The 22,024-nt window shown below is 39.5% G+C and overlaps 1 protein-coding gene across 3 annotated transcripts in view; it reads right to left on the reverse strand.

The window, feature by feature from the left end:
- The window catches only part of TAF2 (TATA-box binding protein associated factor 2), a 137,133-nt gene that overhangs the window by 103,547 nt on the left and 11,562 nt on the right, over window positions 1–22,024 (reverse strand). For 2 of the 3 annotated variants that reach the window (XM_058275962.2, XM_058275961.2), the window contains exons 3-4: window positions 9,992–10,152; window positions 1,883–2,001 (exon numbers count right to left, since the gene is read on the reverse strand). In XM_058275962.2, the coding sequence (XP_058131945.1) occupies window positions 1,883–2,001; window positions 9,992–10,152 (280 nt within the window). The remainder of the gene's footprint in view (window positions 1–1,882; window positions 2,002–9,991; window positions 10,153–22,024) is intronic. The other variant, XM_071208011.1, reaches the window with a different exon arrangement.

The following is a 22,024-nucleotide window of genomic DNA, read 5'->3' on the forward strand; positions in this document are numbered from 1 at the left end:
AAGGGCAAAGACTTACACTGAACATAAAATGGTAATCAAAGCCTCAATTTTACATGAAAAAAGTACACTGGTTATCCTAGTTACCATCTTCTGCCTATATTAACTCCATAGCCTGCCTTCACTGGTGTCCCTACTCCAATCAATTCTGGTCACTACTGGCTGTGCTTTTTCAAAATATAAATCCTCCTCTAAGAAAAAGGTTCAAAACTCCCACAAAGGACACTTAAGGCCTTCCAGAACCAACCTCAAATTTACTTTTCATATTTGTTCTCCTACTATATTTCCCTACATTAATCCTAGTTGACTTTGAAATTAGAGTAAGGAGGAACTACCTGAGAACTTGCATTAAGCATTACTGATTATGCTTTGTTTTGTCTGATTTCTACATAATAAACCTGTTGGTTTCCCATAGTAAGATTAAAAATTTTTATTTTAATTTTTCCCAAAACATTACAACCATTTGGACTGTCTCTAAACCCTAAATATTTAATGTCCTTCCATGGCTGTCTCCTAAATTATGCACCCCCTCAAAAAAATACCCCAAAAAAGAAAACAAAATCAAGAAAATATTTAACTCCTTTATCTTGGTTAATTTGCATAAAGCTAATAAACACAGGTAGAAAGTTATTATAGGTTATTATTATAAGACTATGACTTATAATATGACTTATAAATGAAGATTTAGAATAGTAACACGGTATAATCAAAAGTAGGGGGAGCTTGAAGAAGGACAACCACCACACCATGGAGCCTAGAGTGATTACAACTGAAAGTGGGAGGATTGCATCCAGCATCCATGTGGAATCTGAGCCTCCTCTTGACATAGAGGTGCAATGGACACAACCAATCCAATGTCCACATAGAAGAGGTGGCATTGGATTGGGAAAAGTGGACATGGTGGCTGATGGGTATGGGGAAAGGCAGGAAGAGATGAGAGGTGGAGGCATCTTTGGGACATGGAACTGCCCTGGATGGCGCTTCAGAGGCAATCACTGGACATTGTAAATCCTCACAGGGCCCACTGGATGGAATGGGGGAGAGTATGGGCCATGATGTGGACCATTGACTATGAGGTGCAGAGGTGCCCAGAGATGTACTTACCAAATGCAATGGATGTGTCATGATGATGGGAATGAGTGTTGCTGGGGGGGGGAGAGGTGGGGTGGGGGGGTGGGGTTGAATGGGACCTCACATATATATTTTTAATGTAATATTATTACAAAGTCAATTAAAAAAAAAGGGAAAAAAAAAAAAGTAGGGGGAGCAGATGTGGCTCAAGCAGTTGAGCACCCACCTCCCACATGGGAGGTCCCAGGTTCTGTTCCCAGTGTGTCCTAAAAAAAAAAAAAAAACAACGAGCAGACGAGCATAAACAATGAGTGTAAAAAAAAAAAGAGCAAAAACAATGACCAAACAGACGAGGGACTCATCTGGGGGGGTGGGGGAGCAGTCAGAAAGGGAGTCAGAAACCCTATGTTCTATCCTTGACTAATACGCTAAATGAGCTTCAGCAGGACAATTTTGCACCTCACATTACTCCTCTATAAAAGGGAGAAATTGAATCAGTTGATTTTTTTTAGGATCCTTCCTGCTTTAAAACGCTAAAATTCTAAATTGGTTTGATAATGTATGTGTCCTCAAATCTTGTCAAATTGTTTCATCCATTTCACTTTCTATATTTCATTAAAAAAAAATTACCAATGAAATGAGTTGTTTTTTGCCTTAGCCCTTAATTGACATTTTCTTAGTCAATGATCCTAAGGAAGAAAAAAGCTTCCAACTCCTGCTGTATGTTCCAACTGATTAATTTCCACATAAAATTTTCTAGTCATTGAATCTAACATGATTTTACTATAAAGTCAATATAGCCTCAGTACTTTACCATCAACATGTTTCCATAACTCTGATGGAACCTTAATGCAAAGTTCTCCATTTCCCGCATCAGGATCCACAGCACTAACTGCAGCTGCATAAGCATTGGAAAAATAATTGAGATTTCTCCTGGGGGAAAAAAGGAGTCAGGTTTAATTTCCTATAATAAGCCATATATTTTACTAAGCATTTTTAAAATATTATTTGACACCACTTGTTTATAAGTATATTTTCTTATATAATTCATAAGAATAATTTTTAGCCAAGTAACTGTTGCTCTACTCGCCATATTAAAAATTATTAAACTATAAATACAATGGTATATATATTCTACTCACCAATGGTATGCTATTACTATGCTTATCAAATTCCTCATTAATTTTGGATAGCCAAGTACACTATACTTTTCTGACACAAAAGGATGTATGGAGAATTGAAAATGGAACAGGCAAGAGTGAGAAAAACAAGAGGAAAGACACATACCATGAGCCATATCCTTCTTGCATACCTTTATAGTTATCATCCTGCCATTAGATGTATCAATAAAGCAAATTTATTGATATTTAACAGCTTAATAATTTTTTTTTTTTTTACTGAGAGCATATAAACTCCATTCAGTGTTAGATTGGCCCAGTGACTTTTTGTCCCATTTAGTCTTATAATATCTTAATGAGGTCAGGTTCCAGATAAATTGGTTTATTCATTTCAAAGGAATTTATTTCAAGACCCTCACGCTTCCTTTGGTCTTAGGCAAGTTGCATTACTCACTCATCAAGTATTTTGGCAGAACCTTCAACTGATGTGTTTTCTTGTACTGCATTCATGTGTAAGAAAAATACATACAGAGGGGCTGGATGAATAATGGAAGAGGAAAATAAAATAGCAAACTGTTTTTCAAGTGCCAGCTCTGTAGCAATGGAATACAAAATTCTGTGTGATTTATGCAGGATAAAAACAAACATACACTAGGCACCAAACTGCACAAAATTTCACAAGTAAGGGTGTCAATCATAAAAGAGCTGAAATTGACAAAAAAAAAAGTTTTATATACTCTTCAAAGAGGTTAAAGAAAAATAAAACGGGAAAAAAACATAAAGAAAATACTAAAGCTATTTGCTTAATTATTCTGACAGAGGCCATTCCTCCCACATTTCTCAACCAACTGGCAAGGGCACAATGTAACTGTGGGTTTAACAACCATCTAAACTAGACTAACGACTACAAAACATAAGGTTCTATAAGGAGTTAAATAGACTTTAATTTATTTTAACCATCTCTTTCTATTAAAGCAATAAGTAAAATGAAAGGTGTAATAACTTTAGGACAACAATAAAAGCAATAACTTATATTTTAATATACTCTCCAGTTTTAAATTAGCATGTTTAACAAAAGTAATATTGACTTTTTTGGTTTTTTTTCTGATACACAGTTCTATAAATTTTAACATATGTATAGGTGTATATGTTAAATGTATAGATTCACGTGACCCCGAGGATAAACAGTCAGGATACAAAACAGTTCTATCAACCACCAAAAGTTCCTTGTGCTCAAATAAATGGACCTTTTGACTGGCTTGTCTCACTGTCTGTGAAATTCATCCAAATTGTTGCTTTCATCTATATATGTATCTATAACAAGACTATGCAGCCTTTTTTTTTTAAATTGCTGCAGTAGTACTGCAAAATATAGATGTACCACAGTTTGTTTATCCATTCACCCGCTGAAGTACACTTGGGTTGTTTCTAGCTTTTAACTATGAAAATTTGTGTATTTAAGTTTTTGCGTGAACCTAAATTTTCATAGCTATAGGATAAATACCTAAAAGGGAGACTGCTGAGTCATATGGTAAATATATGAGCACCTGTTTCCCATATGGGAGGTCCTGGGTTTGGTTCCCAGTGCCTCCTAAAAACAAAACAAAAAACAGGGAGCCTCTTATATATTTTTTGTTGTAATATTTTGTGTGATTCATGTAGTTTAAAAAAAAAAAAAAAGATAATAAAAAACAACAATAACCCCAGCCCTGGTACCTCAAAAAAAAAAAAGCTTATTTGAGAGAGGACTGCATAGCTTCTATTTCCCCTCCAGTTATCTGTGGAATTCAAAGATAGCCCAGTCACACCTTTATCACACCTCTTCCAGAAGGCTGATAAAGACAGAAGTAGTGTGTTATCAGACAATGAACTTCAGGAAGCATTATGCAATGGTCCATGGGCTCCATTTAATCCTGTGACTGTCAGGTCAATTATGTGTATGCTTGACCAAGAGAACAAGGCTGGTGTGAACTTCAGTGAGTTCCACAGTATCTGGAAGTACATTTCAGACTGGCAGAACATCTTCTGCACCTATAACAGGGAAAATTCTGGGATGACTGACAGAAACGAGTTCAAGTAAGCACGCTCAGGTTTTGGGTAATGACTCTCTGACCAGTTTCACAATACCCTTATTCCAAAGTTCGACAGACAATAAAGTGGGCAGATCACCTTTGATGACTTTACTAAAGGCTGCACAGTGTTGTAGGGGTTGACAGATATATACAGATGCTACAATATGGATCACAATGGCTGGATCCAGGTGAGCAATATCTTTCCATGTATTGAACAGCAATGGCCTGTGCAAACAGCAGTGGGACTCATGGACAAAAGACTGGAAAGGCCAAACCTCCTTGTCACTTAATGAAAGAGAATACAGATGTAGTTCAATGCTACTCTTCCTTTAAATTTTATGTAATTAATACTTAGGGACCTGGGTGTATAGATGTGGATAAACTGATGAATATTTCTGTAATTGTAACAACAGATGCATCATTATTCAGATACAAATATCTGATGTGATGACTGTACCAAAAGGTAAAAGTAATAATGTTTTAGATATTATGCCAGAACGAAATGCATCTTATGCTTTTCTAGATATCTTCAGTATTACAGTAGAAATTCTTTTACTAGCCAATAAGAATTTTAAATATATGAAATTTGTACATAAGGTTTTTCATGTGCCTTCCTTTTCTAAAAAAAGGAATTACAGTCATTTTAATATGCAATGTCAGCAATAAAGTAAATGGTAAAGAAGAGAAAAAAAGACAGCCAGATTTAAACAATATTAGAGTTCTTAGTTTAATGATGGAAAAGTATTTGCACTTCATATCCTCATTTCCTGAGAAAAGGTAAAGCAGTCCAAATAAAATGGGTGGGTCATTATAAATGTAACCTATTGGGAAGTAAGTTATGAGAAATAATTTTCTGATGGTTTGGATTTCAGTGTGCTGGTCAAACAGCTTTCTTTTCATAATAACCTCACAAAAGCCAAAAATTACAGGACAAAATTATACTAAATGTTTTCAATATTTAGAAAAATAATGACAGTAAAGTATCAGTGTCCACTTGCTCTATAAATACCACTATCACCAATGAATATAGAAACAAAGCTTAAAAAGGAATACTGCTGTAGGGGGACACTGAAAAATCAATAAAGGTAATCAAAATACTTTTCTCCAAGAACCTATTGTTATCCTTGTTAAATCAAAACAATCTGTTAATTCCTTGTCAAAGAACATCTTCTTAAAACTATAGGCACAGAGTTTTGCAAAACTAAATTTCAATTATTAGTAAACTTTTCTCTAAAAAAATATTTAATGGAAGTGCATTATAAATCAGAAAAGTATACATATCCTGATTACACAGCTTGATAAATTTTCAAACTGATAAAACCAAGTAGCCAGGATGCACAGCAAGAATGGAACACTATCAGCATCCTGGAATCCCTCATGTCCTTTCAGTGACTAATCAAGCCCCATCTCCTACCACCAAGGATAAACCATTATCCTGACATTCAATGCCACAGATTAACAACTTAATATATATTCTGTTTCTAACTTCTTTTCTCAAATTCCATTGATAAGATCCATCCATATTGTTGAATGTAGTTCTTGGTCATTCATTCTCATGAATGGCGAGAATTTTATAGTGTGAAAATATGCCACAATTTATTTTACCATACTACCACTGATAGATATTCAGGTAATTTCCAATTTTTGACTATTTTAAGTAGTACTAATCAAAATTCTTGTATGTAATTTTTTGGTAAACATATGACCACATTTCTATTGGGCTGAGTCATAGAGTATGCAAATAGTCAAACTCAATTTACCCTGTCAGCAGCAGTCTGAGAGTTCTAGTTACTTTACATACTCATCAACATTCAGTTCTACACTTATAAGTTTTGATAGTTTACATAAAGAAAAAATATGCCAGTTAACAGAAAAATTCATTTTCTAAAAATGGAATACCAAAACTAGTAATGATGACTTTTTAAAAATAATCAAAATAAAATCTGACCTAATAAAGTCTACATTTTTTTCTAAAAATCAAATATTTGTAGCCAAAAAATAAAACAGTGAAGAAACGTAATTCTTACGGGGGCAAACTATAATCTAGAATACTTAAGATTTAAACACAAAATATATTTGGAGAAACTGAAATTATTCAAATTTTATTGGCAGACAATAAACCAAAACAAAATGAGAAGCCTACAGCTGTTACATAACCAATTGGGTTTTCAATTGTTAGTACAGGTAATTTAACAAGTCAGCCAACACTTAGTTGGATAAAATAAGTAGTAATGCTTTTAATCTCTTATCTAAATGTTTCCTTTCCTTACAGCCCCCTTTAGGTCAAACATGATGAATATGAACCAAGTCAGCCAACACTTAGTTGGATAAAATAAGTAGTAATGCTTTTAATCTCTTATCTAAATGTTTCCTTTCCTTATAGCCCCCTTTAGGTCAAACATGATGAATATGAACCAAGGTAAGCACAATCTTTCTATGAAATCACAGGGCCTAATACATTAACTTTAAAACAATTATGAGCAAAACACTCCCTTGAGTGTTACGACATTCTTATATGAATTAAAAATCAAATTTTATCACTGAAATTTAAATCACATTTTTAGTTTCAAACCTACTATACTTAATTTGTATAAGTTTATTAGAAACTTTATTAGCGCATTAAAAAATAAGGAAAGTTATTTTAGAAACAAAAAAAATAAGTTTTTTGGAATATGCTAAAGGTCTTAACTGTTCAATTTTCCCAAAATTCTCTTTAAAAACAGATTTTTTTCCACATCTAATTGCTAAGAAAAGCAGTATTTCTTTTGAATACTTGATATGTTTGTATTTTGTGAGCATTGTAAATATTATAAGCAGTAGTGTTTCCCTCTTTGCAATGGCAAACAAAAATAACAAACCTAGGGTTTTCCTCTAGTAATTGTATAGTAACTTAAAGGTGTGTACCCAACATACTATACTTATTTACCCTTTATGCCGATTTCATTACTTTTTATGAACAAGTCAGAGAATAAATAAACATTAGCAAAAATAACTAATGTCACCTCCCCAAGATCCTAGCACTAAGCAGAAAAGCAGGGATAGTCAATCAAGCTTTTTTTAAAAAAGATTTATTTCCCCCGCTTCCCCTTATCCCGCCCTGCTGTTTTTGCTGTCTGTTGCTGTCTTCTCTTCTCATTTTCTCTCCTCTAGGATTCACCGCGATTCAATCCTGGAGACCTCTGATGGGGAGAGAGGTTCCCTGTCAACTGTGCCACCTCAGTTCCTGGTTTCTGCTGCACTTCACCTTGACTCTCCCCTTGTCTTTCTTCTGATGCGTCATCATCTTGCTGCGTGACTCACTTGTGCAGGACACTGGCTCACCACGCAGGCACTCACGTGGGCACTGGCTTGCTGCATTGGCACGCTTCCTCTTCTTTCTCACCAGGAGACCCCAGGGATCGAACCCAGGTCCTCCCCTACGGTAGGCAGAAGCTCTATCACTTGAGCCATATCTGCATCCCTCAATCAAGCACTTAATAAGTAAACATGGCCAACAAAGTTCTAGTTTTGAGAGGAAAATTAAAAATATATTTGGGAAATGGATGTGGCTCAACCAATTGGGCTCCTATCTACCATATAGGGGGTCCAAGGTTTGATGCCCAGGGCCTCCCAGTGAGGGCAAGCTGGTCCATGCAGCGACCTGGCCCATGTGGACTGCCAGTCCACGCGGGAATGCCACCCTGCACAGGAGTGACCCCCTGCATGGGAATTCTGCCCAGCATGGGAAAGCCACCCCATGCAGGAGTGCCAGCCAATGCTGAGAGCTGGAGCAGCAAGATGACACAACAAGAGACACAGAGGAGAGAAAATAAGAAGACATAGCAGAACAGGGAGTTGAGATGGCACAAGAGAGTAATCGCCTCTCTCCCACTCCAGAAGGTCCCAGGATTCCCGGAACCACCTAATAAGAATACAAGCAGACACAAAAGAACACAGTGAATGGACACAGAGAGCAGACAATGGGGGGAATGGGGAGGGTGGAGAAATAAATAAAAAATAAGTCTTAAAAAAAATATATGTATATATATATTCTGTCTTTACCAATTTTCTAACCTAACATTTGAAAGGACTCTCTTTTATGACTTCCTTTCCTTTATTATTATAATAACACTGAAAGTGATGAGGCATCTTCCCTATAACTAGAGAAAAACTTAGGGGGATATCATCACCTAGAATAAAATAGCAAAGTAGCGCCTGCTTCCTCGACAACTCTTGAGCCCAATGTTCCTGTCATTGTCACGGTAACAGATTATATACTTTGAGACTTCTGCAGCAACAACAAATTACTGGTAAAGCAAATGTGCACCAATATGCTCCATGACTGGCAGGTGGAGAAACTTCTTACCCTGTCATCAAGTGCAGAATTCTAGGGCTGGATAGGGTAGACATTTTGGTCTTCTGGCAAGGCAAAGGCTACCCTACCCACTCTTTTACTGGCATCCTTTCCACTCAGTAATGGTATGTACTTATTACTACAAAAGGACATGAATTTTTTTCTGGGGGACAGAGGGGTGCACATGATTCTATAATAATTCTTTTTATGCCAGCTCTAAAAGTGTGGTTGTAAAACAATATAATTTTAATACTTGCCTCCTAAAAATGGGGAGTTACAAAAGTAATTCAGGGATTCCTTAGCTTTTTTCCAACCTCATTTTCTAATCTCCTTTGTGTTTGAGAGATTCTAAAGCAGTGGTTATTGGCTTCATAAATATATCTAAAGATATGCCTCCTTTGTAAACCCTCCCAACCCCTTACAGCAGTGGTTCTCAAGCTTCAATCCGTATCAGAATGACCTGGCAGTCTAGTTAAAACACAAACTGTAGGATCCTAGCCCCAGAGATTCTAATTGTGTAGCTCTGGGGTGAAGCAAAGGATTTGCACAAATTCCCAGGTGATGTTGATGCTGCTTGTCTAGGGATCACACTTTGAAAACTGCTGCCATTAAGGCAATATTACCTATCTAAACTAGTTAAAAGACCATCTTGGCTAAAAAAGAGTTGATGACTCTAAAACAAAGAAATGATATAACACAGTGATATCAAAGCTTTGAAAAAACAAGAGTCTCAATTGCAACTGATAGCTGTATGGTTCAAGACATAAGAGAGTAAAATTTCCCATAAATAATACCAAACAGCCACATTACAGTAAACTGAATAAATGCAATATTACATGACCATAAAAATGGCAAAAGTGAAGCCTACATATATGAAAAAATGGAAACAATTAAATGAAAGAAGTAAAACATAAAACTCAGCACAATTATGTTTACTGATTAAAAATCAGAGGTAGCTCCAACAGATGCAATATTTACTTGAGATGAAGGAATTAGATGCTTAATTTTAAAGGTTATTTTTATGAAATATTTTAAAGTAACCAAATTTTTGTATAGATCTTCTACCATGAGACCATCTACCACACTGAAGATAACTTTTAATATTTATAAATTACATATTTTTTAAAACTATTTAAAGCAAAGAAATGGTTAAGAAAACTTAAGGTTCCCAGATACTCTTTTAAAACTGTAGCCTGAAGAAAAACTTAATAGCTTACTATGTTGAACAGAGATAGCAAGATCTCCTGAACCAAAAGTACAGAATGAAAAAAGCAAAAGAAATCTAAATTAGGAAAAGAAACTATGATTCTGAATCTACTAATAACTTAAGAAACATTAATCCAATCATATGAAAAAACATGACTGTTAGAAATTATCAACTTTTAAAGTGTATAGCTTACTGTTTTGATTCATTGTGACAAACTTCCAAGGTTGGATCATTATAAATAAAAGCAGCTTCTAAATCATTTATCCTTACACGGTATATTCTACACTGTTTGCTGTTCAACTTGATTCTGTTCAAGTTTGTAACCGTGGGAAATATAGTCAGTTCCACAAACCCCTGTGAAGATAAAGAAAAACAACTTCATATACTTAATATTGTTATATTTTTAAATATATTTGACTTTTACTACATGACACATTATACACTTTAGACAAAATCCCAAATAGAGGGCTATGGTGTGGACCATTGACCAAGAGGTGCAGCGGTGCTCAGAGATGTATTCACCAAATATATGAATGTCTCATGATGATGGAGGAAGTTGTTGTTATGGGGGGAGGAGTGGGGTGAGGGGGGTGGGGGGTATATGGGGACCTCATATTTTTTTAATGTAACATTAAAAAAATAAAGATGAAAAAAATGAACAAAAAATAAATAAAGACATGAAATAATTTTTTTTAAAAATCCCAAACAGATACATACACACAAGTGCTCTCCAAGTATCTCAATTTCAAACATGACTGTCCTGGGACTAAGTGGGTATGAAGTATGTGGACTTTATCATTCTGGTGGCTTACAATCAATGAAAAATAGGCCAAATGCTAGAAAAGGTAAAAGGATTCACTACTCTCTAATACAAGAATTGCTAAACTGGAACCAAATAGGGAAGAAGAAAGAAACAATGACAGAGCAGAAACAGAACAAAATCAGGAGGTGGGAGAGTAAAACAACATGACACCTTGGGGGGGGTGTGCAAAAATATATATACCACTCTAAAGCTAATGATTTTGAATTTCTGCTTATGGGAGGGAAATCGGGACATGTGTAATAGTAAGACCTAAAAGTGATTCTGAGGCAAGCTGGGAAAATCTAATTCTGCCTCAAAGAAGCAGCAGATGCTTCAAAGTGGTGGAAGATTTTCTTCCAAGTACTCCATAGGAGGCGCTATATAATCTTAACATGTTAGGGGTGTGGTTCACAATCTATCTGAAACATGTACCTAAGACATGAGAAACAAATACATTGAATGCCTACCACCCTCTTGCACTGAATCAAATGGGACAGAGGAAATATGTAATACATATCATCCAACGATTCTAATATCCTGGGTTGAAAATGATATACTCGAAAACAATATGGGAGGGCATGTAACAGCAACATTTCAGGGGCTGCAAAGTGAACAGGAAAATTTCAGAGGCTACAAAAGGGATGTCTGTGATGAAATTCAGGCAGTAACTGAAAAGTACTGTATTATAACAATTATAATGGCTTCTACTCAATGAGCCCTACAATATGCCTATGCTAGACATTACACTAGATAAGATACTTTCCTTGTTATCTCTAATCCTCATAGCAACTCAAAGATAAGTAGCACTTTATACTTTTCAAAGATAAGTTAGCAATAAGGTTAAGAAAACTGTTAATTAATAAGTAGAGAACTAAGGTTTAAATCCATATCTAAATGATCCTAAAGTCCATGCTCATTCCACTATACCATAACACCTTTCAGTACAAGGCTTCTAAATAAATACAAATGAATTTTAGATGACATTCAACACAACTGCTCAAAAACCAAGGTATTCGGCAATCCCTTCACCTACACTCCCAAATAAGAGAGCCACTCATTCTTAAGTGAAACTATCTGCACAGAGCTATATATATGGTAGCAAATGAGAAAGAGCAAAGGTCCAAAATATTGTTGATGAAAACTCTGTGTTTAAAGGTCTAAATTGTGAGCAAGACCAAAATTTTTCTTAATTAGCCAGTCAGCCATCCAATGGCCAATCTAAACAAATGAGCTTGGAACAGCCACAAGAAAGCAAGCAGAATCAGACAACGTCAAAAGTGAACTAGAGAGTGACAATGTGGTGATTTAAGACATCCCCTGGAAGGCAGATTTTGGGTCACTTAGGCCACTGATGTCCTTTGCTATGCACAAGCAAATAAATTCTCTTTGGGAAAAAAAAAAAAAAAGACATCCCCTGGAAAAGTCTCCCATAAGAAACAACTAATAAAAAGACAAATTCCATTTGCGTGGAACTCTGGAGGATGGGAAAGACTGGAGAACAGCTCCACAATGCTGAATCAAAGAAAAATGGAAAAGAAGCAAAACACCAAAAACAGGTAGGATATGTATGTTCCAGCCCTGCTGGTCTAGACCTCTGCCCCTCACTCGGTCCAATGCAGTTTAGGAGTCGCACAGAGGCAGCACGGCCCGGGTCCCTTAACCATGCACAGTAGCTGGTTAGAACGCAACACATACCCAGGCAGAGGAACTCAAGTCCTCAGAGACCCAGGAAGGAACACAAGCAGCTGAAGAGCACCACATACAAAAGGGCCCTCAGGGAGGTAGAGAGAGTCCATGGCAGAACTGCTGACAAGAGGTGTATACACTCAACCCAGTCTCTGATGGCCGGATTACCTAAATGAAAAATGGACCCTTCTGGATGGACTCCATCTGGCTCCCTAGGGTGAGATTCCCTAACGGGAAAGTAACCAGAAGCAGAAAAGCTTCATGGATTAAAAAAAAAAAGGGGGTGGGGGGGTATGAACTGCCATAAGGTGGAATGGGCCCAGAACTGCCAAGTATACTTAAAAGGGGGCACTGAGAGAGAATTTAAACAAATCATAGGAACTGAGGAGGAAATTCTGCACAAAAACAGAATAGATCAGATTCTTGGAGAAAGAACAGAGGAAAGGAAGCTTTCTTCTGGAAGTGAAACAATTACACATAAAAGGGCAATCTTAAAAGCTGTACTACAGGGAAACAGATGTGGCTCAAGCAATGGGGCTCCCATCTATCATATGGAAGGTCCCAGAGCCTCCTGGTGAAGGCGAGCTGGACTGCTCAAAGAGTTGACACAAGATAATACAACAAAAAAAGACACAACAAACCAGGGAGCTAAGGTGGCTCAAGTGATGGAATGCCTCTCTCCTATGTCGGAAGGTCCCGGGATCAGTTCCCAGTACCTCCTAAAGAGAAGAGAAGATAAGCAGACAGAGAAGAACACACAGCTAATAGACATAGAGAGCAGAGAGCGAGCACAAGCCACAAGGGGGCTTTTAATTAAATTTAATTAAATTTGTAAAAAATTGTACTACATATCCAGAGCAAGAATCAAGTACAGAAGAGCTGAGAAAATCTGAACAGTTAAACATGGATTATTCTAATCGCCCCTCTCTCAAACCCATACAAAAATTAATTCAAAATGGATAAAAAACTCAAATATAGTGCTGGAGGTGCAGTTAATGTTGGGGTTTAAGATATATTTAGGGGATTTGAATCTCTGGACTGACAATGTGATAGCCAGATCCTGAGCCTCAACAGACTCCAGCACCTACAATCTGATTTATTGGACTTACCACACTCAGCTAAGATGGAGGTGAAGAAGGACAACCACCACACCATGGAGCCTAGAGTGATTACAACTGAAAATGGGAGGATTGCATCCAGCATCCAGGTGGAATCTGAGCCTCCTCTTGACATAAAGGTGCAATGGACACAACCAATCCAGTGTCCACATAGAAGAGGTGGCATTGGATTGGGAAAAGTGGACATAATGGACAAAGGGTATGGGGAAAGGCAGGAAGAGATGAGAGGTGGAGGCGTCTTCGGGACATGGAGCTGCCCTGGATGGTGCTTCAGAGGTAATCACCGGACATTGTAAATCCTCACAGGGCCTACATGATGGAATAGAGGAGAGTATGGGCCATGATGTGAACCAATGTATATGAGGTGCAGAGGTGCCCAAAGATGTACTTACCAAATCCAATGGATGTGTCATGATGATGGGAACGAGTGTTGTTGGGGGGGGGGAGAGGGGGGGTGGGGGGTGGGGTTGAATGGGACCTCACGTATATATTTTTAATGTAATATTATTACAAAGTCAATAAAAAATAAAAAAATTAAAAAAAAAAAAAAAAAAACTCAAATATAATTATCAGGACTAGAAGTACCTCTGAAGAAAGACATGTCAGGAGCTAGAAAGGTACTAGATTATGGGAGAGCCAGTATTTCAGGTATGGTGGTCAGAGAAGGGACTGTGGGGCTGTTTTATCCCTTTTCTCACTCAGTTAAAATGCACTGTTGAGGACTGTGGAAAAAGATGGTGTCGGAGTAGCTCAGGCAGGGCACAGCTCTCTTGCAAAATAGAGGAGGCATAGAAGTCATCCAAGGGACCTGCAGACCAGGAGACTGCCAAACGCATCATCCAGGAAACAGAGAGACAAAGAGGTCAAAGGCAGACAAAGAGGACAAAGGGAAAACCGTGAGCTGAGGCCCCACAGGTGAGAATACCGTTCATCTCTCACCCCCAAGGCAAAGCCTTGGTAAAACTGCAGCTGAGCCAATGAAACAGGAAAGCATATATTCATCCTTGGGAAGAGGGAGGGTGCAGCTGAGGGCTGAGTGTGGTTTCTTTTCAGTGAATGTGACCCCATAACTCAAATCATTGGTTTTGAGGGATAGTTAATGGAAATTGAAGAATTCACCTCCATGGAAGGGTTTGCCGAGGAGTGCCACCTGCTGGCTGGCCAGGAAAGTGAAGGCTTGTCTCTTGTTTTTTTTTCCCCATGCATGGAACATCTGTTCTATGTCCCATTAGTGGTTTCCTGCCCCTGTTTTGATAACTTAAACAGGGCAATCTTAAAAGTTTAGGAAAAACTGAATGCAAAATCAAAGAAGACCTGTGAAAGAAAACCACTAGGCAAGAGAGAGAAATGGATCAACAGAGGAAAAGCACCAAGATAATCAGATGCCTAGATATCAACAAAAGGTAACAAGCCATACTAAGAAACAGGGAGATATGGTCTGGTCAAACAAGCCAAGAATCCAGATGAGACTCAGGATTTAAGACAACTAATCAATGATGTTCACATAAACCTCTTTAATCAATTTAAAAAATAATAGACGCATTTCTCTACCAAAAGCCACAGCTCTTATGGCAGCCCTCAACTATAGCTACAGTGCTTACCAATTACACATTCAGGTCCACAAGTGATAATGGCTCACAGATATTGATAGCCCAAAGGGACTTCATCAGCTCTCCTTGGTTTCCCTTTAGCCCCATCCTTCTTTTGTAAATAATCACTTTGTTAAACTCTTCTGTTTTGAATATGGTTACTTGCTACCTACCAGCACCTTTACTGATAAAGACTAACAGGAACAAAAAGGCCCTGGGAAATAAATGCTCAAAATGGGAAATGAGGCTGATCACATATCTGAGGAGTACCCAGAAGATGTACTCAAATTATCACCAGCGCTATCAAGAAGAGATCAAGGGAAGCGGACCTCGCCCAGTGGTTAGGGCATCCGTCTACCAGATGGGAGGTCCGTGGTTCAAACCCCGGGCCTCCTTGACCCGTGTGCAGCTGGCCCATGTGCAGTGCTGATGCGCCCAAGGAATGCCATGCCACACAGGGGTGTCCCCGTGTAGGGGAGCCCCATGCACAAGGAGTGCGCCCTGTAAGGAGAGCCGCCCAGCGTGAAAGAAAGTGCAGCCTGCCCAAGAATGGCGCCGCACACAAGGAGAGCTGACACAACAAGGTGACGCAACAAAAAGAAACACAGATTCCCATGCCGCTGACAACAACAGAAGAGGACAAAGAAGAACACGCAGCGAATAGACACAGAGAACAGACAACCGGGATGGGGTGGGGTGGGAAGGGGAGATAAATAAATAAATAATTTTTTTTTTTTTTTTAAAAAAGAAGAGATCAAAGTACTGGGATATCAAGTGGCCATGGAACTTGGTCCCAATGATGACAATTCTGATTACAAATATGGAGGCATACGTTGACTACTTTTTATAGCTACAGAATAACTGTACAAAGAGAAAAAGATAAATCTGGGCTTATAGTACAGTTGGAAAACCAGAAAACCTGTATGCAAACTTTAAAAGAGTTTTTTATGCCCTGTAGGAGAGGGCAGAGCAGGTTGAGAATCAAGCCCAGGCTTAATTGTAAGGGCAGACCCAATAAGATAAGAACACAGGGGCAGAAGAGAAAGACACAGAACTCTCCTTTCCCAGAAAAATAGCTAGAGGATAGGCGAAATGGCCTGGAAAAAAGAAATTCTAGGGTGTAGGACACCAGGGGAAGGCTGGACACCATCCAGAAGAGAGAGGGGCACTGGAAAAGAATCTCAACGTTAAGACTTTGAGTAGAAACTGCAGCAAAGTTGTTGGTGCCCCTCCCACCATACAAGCAGATTACTTTGAACTCTCTGTCCCCAGGCCCGTAGCTACAAAGAGGACCCCCAGGGATCTACCTCCCCAGGAAAGGGGAGAAAGAGTGACTCAGCCTAACTCAGCTTTAGACCCACAAGTTTGCTCTACTGTGTCCCAGAAGCCCTTCCAGGCCATTTTTTGCCCTGGGAGCCAGCACAGGATTAAGAAATCAAGCTCTCACAAATATGCTTCTTATTGACCTGGCTGGTTGTTGAGGGTGCAGAAGGGAGTAGAGTATTTCCTTCCCGGGGAAAAAAGAGGGGACTGCCAATGAAGACTGGAGAACTGTCTCTGAGAAAGTCTGATTTGCAAGGCTCTTAGCCTCCAGACAGGATTCTCCAGGACACTGATCTGGTCCCTAAAGCAGTTAACAAACTCCAACCAGGCTTTGAACTGAGAGGCCTGCCAAAGAGCACCATCTGCTGGCCATCCAAAGAAATTCACATGGGGGAAATTAAGTAAGGGAGTTTTTCCAGCCTTTATGGTTCCCTTCTCCAAGGCCCTTGGAAGCGGGTCTGCAATAAATTACTGGGTCAAGGGCCCAGGTTTGATCAAACAACAGGGACAATCCCTAAAAACTCAGAACAGGTTGAACCAAGTCAAAGAATGGTAATAACACAGTCTCCCGCCACTAAATTCCTACAAAAGAGAGAAATTCAAGCATCAGGGTAAACTCACCATCATTATCAGATGCCAAGACATAAGCAAAAAAAATTAAAAGTCATCCTAAGAAAATGGAAAAAAATAGCCCAAGCAAAGGAATATATCAAAGCAAAAGACATCAAGAAGACACTGAGCAAGCACAAAGAAGAATTTGAAAACCTGAATAGAAAAGTAACAGAGATCATGGGAATTAAATACATGACAGGTGAAGTCAAAAACACATTAAAGGGAAACGGACTTGGCCCAGTGGTTAGGGCGTCCGTCTACCACATGGGAGGTCCGCGGTTCAAGCCCCGGGCCTCCTTGACCCGTGTGGAGCTGGCCCATGTGCAGTGCTGATGCGCGCAAGGAGTGCCGTGCCACCCAGGGGTGCCCCCACGTAGGGGAGCCCCATGCGCAAGGAGTGCGCCCTATAAGGAGAGCCGCCCAGCGTGAAAGAAAGTGCAGCCTGCCCAGGAATGGCGCTGCCCACACTTCCCATGCCGCTGACGACAACAGAAGCAGACAAAGAAAAAAGACGCAGCAAATAGACACAGAGAACAGACAACCGGGGGAGGGGGGGAATTAAATAAATAAACAAATCTTTTTTAAAAAAAAAAACACATTAGAGGGAAGCAGATGTGGCTCAACCAGCTGGGCACCAGCCTACCACATGGAAGATACCTCCTAAAAAAGAAGATGAGCTGGACACTGCCACAAGCCAGCAGATGCCGCAGCCCATGGGGAGTGGATATGGCTCAGGCCTCTGGGCATTTGCCTCTCATGTGGGAGGTCCTGGGTTTGGTTCCTAGTGCCCCTGGAAAAGGTGAGTAAACCTTGTCTTCATCCAACAAAACTGTCCTTCAAATATGAAGGTAAATTTAAAATATTCACAAACAAACTTAAGAGAGTTTGTAAAAAAGAATCTGCCTTTGCAAGAATTAAAGGGAACTTTACAACCTGAAAGAAGACAGGAGAGTGTTGGAGTAAAGTGTAAAAGCCAAGAATACAGAAAGGATATCCAAAAAAGTAAAAAGACAAAAAGAAGATATGGCATATGAAAACCAAAGAATAAAAATGGTGGAAGTAAATAATGCATTTACAGTAATACCATAGAATGTGAATGGATTAAACTCCCCAATCAAAAAATATAGGCTGGAAGGCAGCTTTGCCTCAAGCAATTGGGCATCCGCCTACCACATGGGAAGTCCCGGGTTTGGTTACAGGAGCCTCCTAAAAAAAAAAAGGATGCACAACAATGAGCGGTGAGGGGAAATAAAAATGAACAAATCTTAAACAAAAAAGGGAAGTGGATGTTGTTCAAGTGATAGGGCTGCTGCCCACCATATGGGAAAACCTGGGTTCAATTCCTGGGGCCTCCTGGTAAAAAAAGAAGAGAAAGCATGCCTGTGCAGCGACCCAGTGCCCATGTGATGAGCCGAATGCTCACGTGGCAAGCCAAGTACCCACACGAGTGCTTGTGTGGCAAGCCAAGGGCCCACATGGCAAGCCGAGTGCTCACTGGCAAGCCAAGTGCCTGTAAGCCAAGTGCTCACATGGCTAGCCGAGTGCCCGCATGGCAAGCCAGTGCCCACATGGTGAGCGAAGTGCCCACGCAATGAGCCAGTGCCTGTGCAGTGATCCACTGCCTGTGCAAGTGAGTCACATAGCAAGATGATGATGCAACAAAAGAGAGACGGGGAGAGTCAAGGTAAAGCACAGAAGAAACCAGGAACTGAGGTGGTGCAGCTGACAGGCAACCTCACTCCACATCAGAGATCCTCAGGATCAAATCCTGATGAATTCTAGAGGAGAGAAAAATGAGAAGACAAAAAGAGAAAGAGATACAGAAGATCACACAGTGAATGGACAGAGACAGCAAAAACAGCCAAGGCAGGGGAAGGGTGAGGGGGGAAATATATATAAAAATAAATCTTTTAAAAAAAGATATAGGCTGACAGAATGGATAAAAACACATTAGCCATCCATATACTGCCTACAAGAGACTCATCTTAGATCCAAGGATACAAACCAGCTGAAAATATAATAAAGGTTGGAAAAATATACTCCATGCAAATAGGGACCAAAAAACAGCAGAGGTAGCTATACTTATATTGGACAAAACAAGACTTTAAATGCAAAGAAGTTATAAGAGATACAGAAGTCCATTATATATTAATAAAAGGGACAATACACCAGGAAGAAATAGCAGTCATAAATGTCTATGCACCTAACCAGGGTGCCCCAAACACATGAGGTAAACTATGGTAAAACTAAAGGGAGAAACAGACATTCTACAATACAAGTTGGAGACTTCAGCACACCCAGCTTAACATCGTAAGACAGAACTAGACAGAACATCTACAAGGAAACAGAGAACTTGAACAATATAATAATCGAGTTGGAATTAACAGACATATACAGAATATTCCCTCCCAAATTAGGGGGTTATACAATCTTCTCATGTGCTCATGGCTCTTTCTCCAGGATAGACAACATATTAGGTCACAAAGCAGGTCTCAACAAATGTAAGATTGAAATTATACATAACACTTTTTCAGATTACAATGGAATAAAAGTGGAAATTAATAATAGATGAGAAAGGGGAAATACGCAAATGCGTGGAGGGTAACCAACACACTTCTAAACAATCAGTGGGTCAAGGAAAAAATTGTAAATATTGAGACGAATGAACATGAGAACACAACTTATTAAAAAAGTTACAGGACGGGACAGAGGTCAGTGCCCGTCCTCCAGAGGAGGCACAAGCTGCCCCGGGAGCTGGTCCGCAGCTGGAATTGAAAGCTCCACTTCCCAAAAAAGGGGGAGGAAGAGACAGTTGGGCACCAATTTCAGCTACTGATGAGTAAATTCAGTGGGCTAAAATATAATCCTGAGAACAGCTAAAGTTTGAGCCTGTCCACATCAGAAAGAGGCCATGGTAACTCCACACCTGGCAAAAGGGGAAGCGGGGCGGACTGAAAATGAGAGTACTGGTGGAGACCGGCTTCTTTCCCTCCAGATCAGACTGTAGCCCTTGACTAGGCCCCAGTGCCACCTCCAGCAGGAAGGAAGCTGCAGGGACCTGTACCACCTCTTTGGGAAATTACCAGCCTAGCTGCGGAGGCCAGTCATTACCCTACTCTGGAAGCACGACCTGTCCCAGGAGCTATTCTGTGGCTAGAATTGGAAGCTCCACTTTTCAAAACCAAGGGAGAAGGAGACGGATGGCTACCAATTTCAGCTACTGATTGGTAGATTTGGCTGGCTAAGATATAACGCTGGGAACAGCGGGGATGTGAATCAGCACAAGTCGGAAAGAGGATGGTAGAGACCATTTTGACTCTGCCCCAGCCTGAGGGGAAGCTGAGTTGACCCAAAATCACAGTGACGGTAGGAACTGGTTTCTTTCACCCAGAATGGCCTGCTGCCCTAGCCTAGGCTTCAGTCCTGTCTCTGGCAGGGAGGAAGCTGACAGGCCCTGCACCAACCTATCTAGGTAACTGCAGGTAACTTTGGCTGGCACAGATTGAAAATCGGAAGTCTACTGGGGCAACTTCAGTCATCTTGGACCTGCACTGCACAGATTGTTGCCCACACCTGTAGTTCCATCTCCACCCCAGGCAGAGGAGAAAGGGGCATGAAGCCTCATTGCCTCTCTGGGCAACTACAGTCTAGGCCTGCACGACTTGGATTATTCCACACAGCTGTGACTCTGTCCCTACCCCTTGGCAAAGGAGAAAGTTGAAAGAAGCTTCATTGGTCCCTGGTGCAATGAGGGCAGCTTGAGCCTCCACAGCTTATAGCACCAACTACATGCTTGGTTCCTACTGCACAACCAGCAAGGGAGAAAGGGCATGAAGCCCTAAACTAAAGAGAAAAACTGCACCCAGAATAAATACTCTAGTAAGACAGATGCCAAGACACTAACAAAAAATTACAATCCACACCAAGAAACAGGAAGGTATGGCCCAGTTAAAGGAACAAGATAAGCCTCCAGATGACATAAAGGAATTGAGACAACTAAGCACAGATGTTCAAACAAATCTCCTTAATAAATTCAATGAGATGGCTAAAGAGATTAAGGATATTAAGAAGACACTGGATGAGCATACAAAAGAATTTGAAAACACAGGAAAATAGCAGATCTTACGGGAATGAAAGGTGCAATCAATGAAATTTAAAAAACATTGGAATCATATAATAGCAGATTTGAGAAGGCAGAAGAAAGGATGGGTGAGCTTGAAGAAATGGCCTCTGAAAGTGAACATACAAAAGAACAGATAAAGAATGGAAAAAATTGAACAAGGTCTCAGGGAACTAAATGACAGCAAAAGGCAAACAAACGTATGTGTCATGGGTGTCCCAAAAGGAGAAGAGAAGGGAAAAGGGGCAGAATACTCGAAGAAATAATGGTAGAAAATTTCCCAACCCTATTGAAGGACATAGATACCCATGTCCAAGAAGCACAACATACTCTCGTATGAAAAAATCCACATAGACCAACACTGAGACACATACTCACCAGAATGTCAAATGCCAATGACAAGGAGAGAATTCTGAGAACAGCAAGAGAAAGCAATGCATAACAAATAAGGTATATCCGATAAGATTAAGTGCTGATTTCTCACCAGAAACCATGAAGGCAAGAAGACAGTGGTCTAATATGTTTAAGATACTACAAGAGAAAAACTTCCAGCCAAGAATCTTATATCCAGCAAGACTGTCTTTCAAAAATCAGGGTGAGATTATAATATTTACAGATAAACAAAAACTAAGAGAATTTCTAAGCAAGAGACCAGATTTTCAGGAAATACTAAAGGGTGTACTAGAGCCTGAAAAGAAAAGCCAGGAGAGAGAGGCCTGAAAGAGAGTCTAGAAATGAAGATTATATCAATAAAAGTAACTAAAAGTGTCAAGAGTGCTGAAAATAAAATATGACAGATAAAACTCAAATAGTTAGGAATAAACTTAACCAACAATGTAAAGCTCTTGTATTCAGAAAACTGCAACTCAATGTTAAAAGAAATTTAAAAAGACCTAAATAACTCAAAGAACATTTCATGCTCACAGATGGGAAGACTAAATATCATTAAGATGTCAATTCTACTCAAATTGATACA

This window comes from Dasypus novemcinctus, chromosome 14 (genome assembly GCF_030445035.2).
Source record: "Dasypus novemcinctus isolate mDasNov1 chromosome 14, mDasNov1.1.hap2, whole genome shotgun sequence".
Lineage (NCBI taxonomy): Eukaryota > Metazoa > Chordata > Mammalia > Cingulata > Dasypodidae > Dasypus > Dasypus novemcinctus.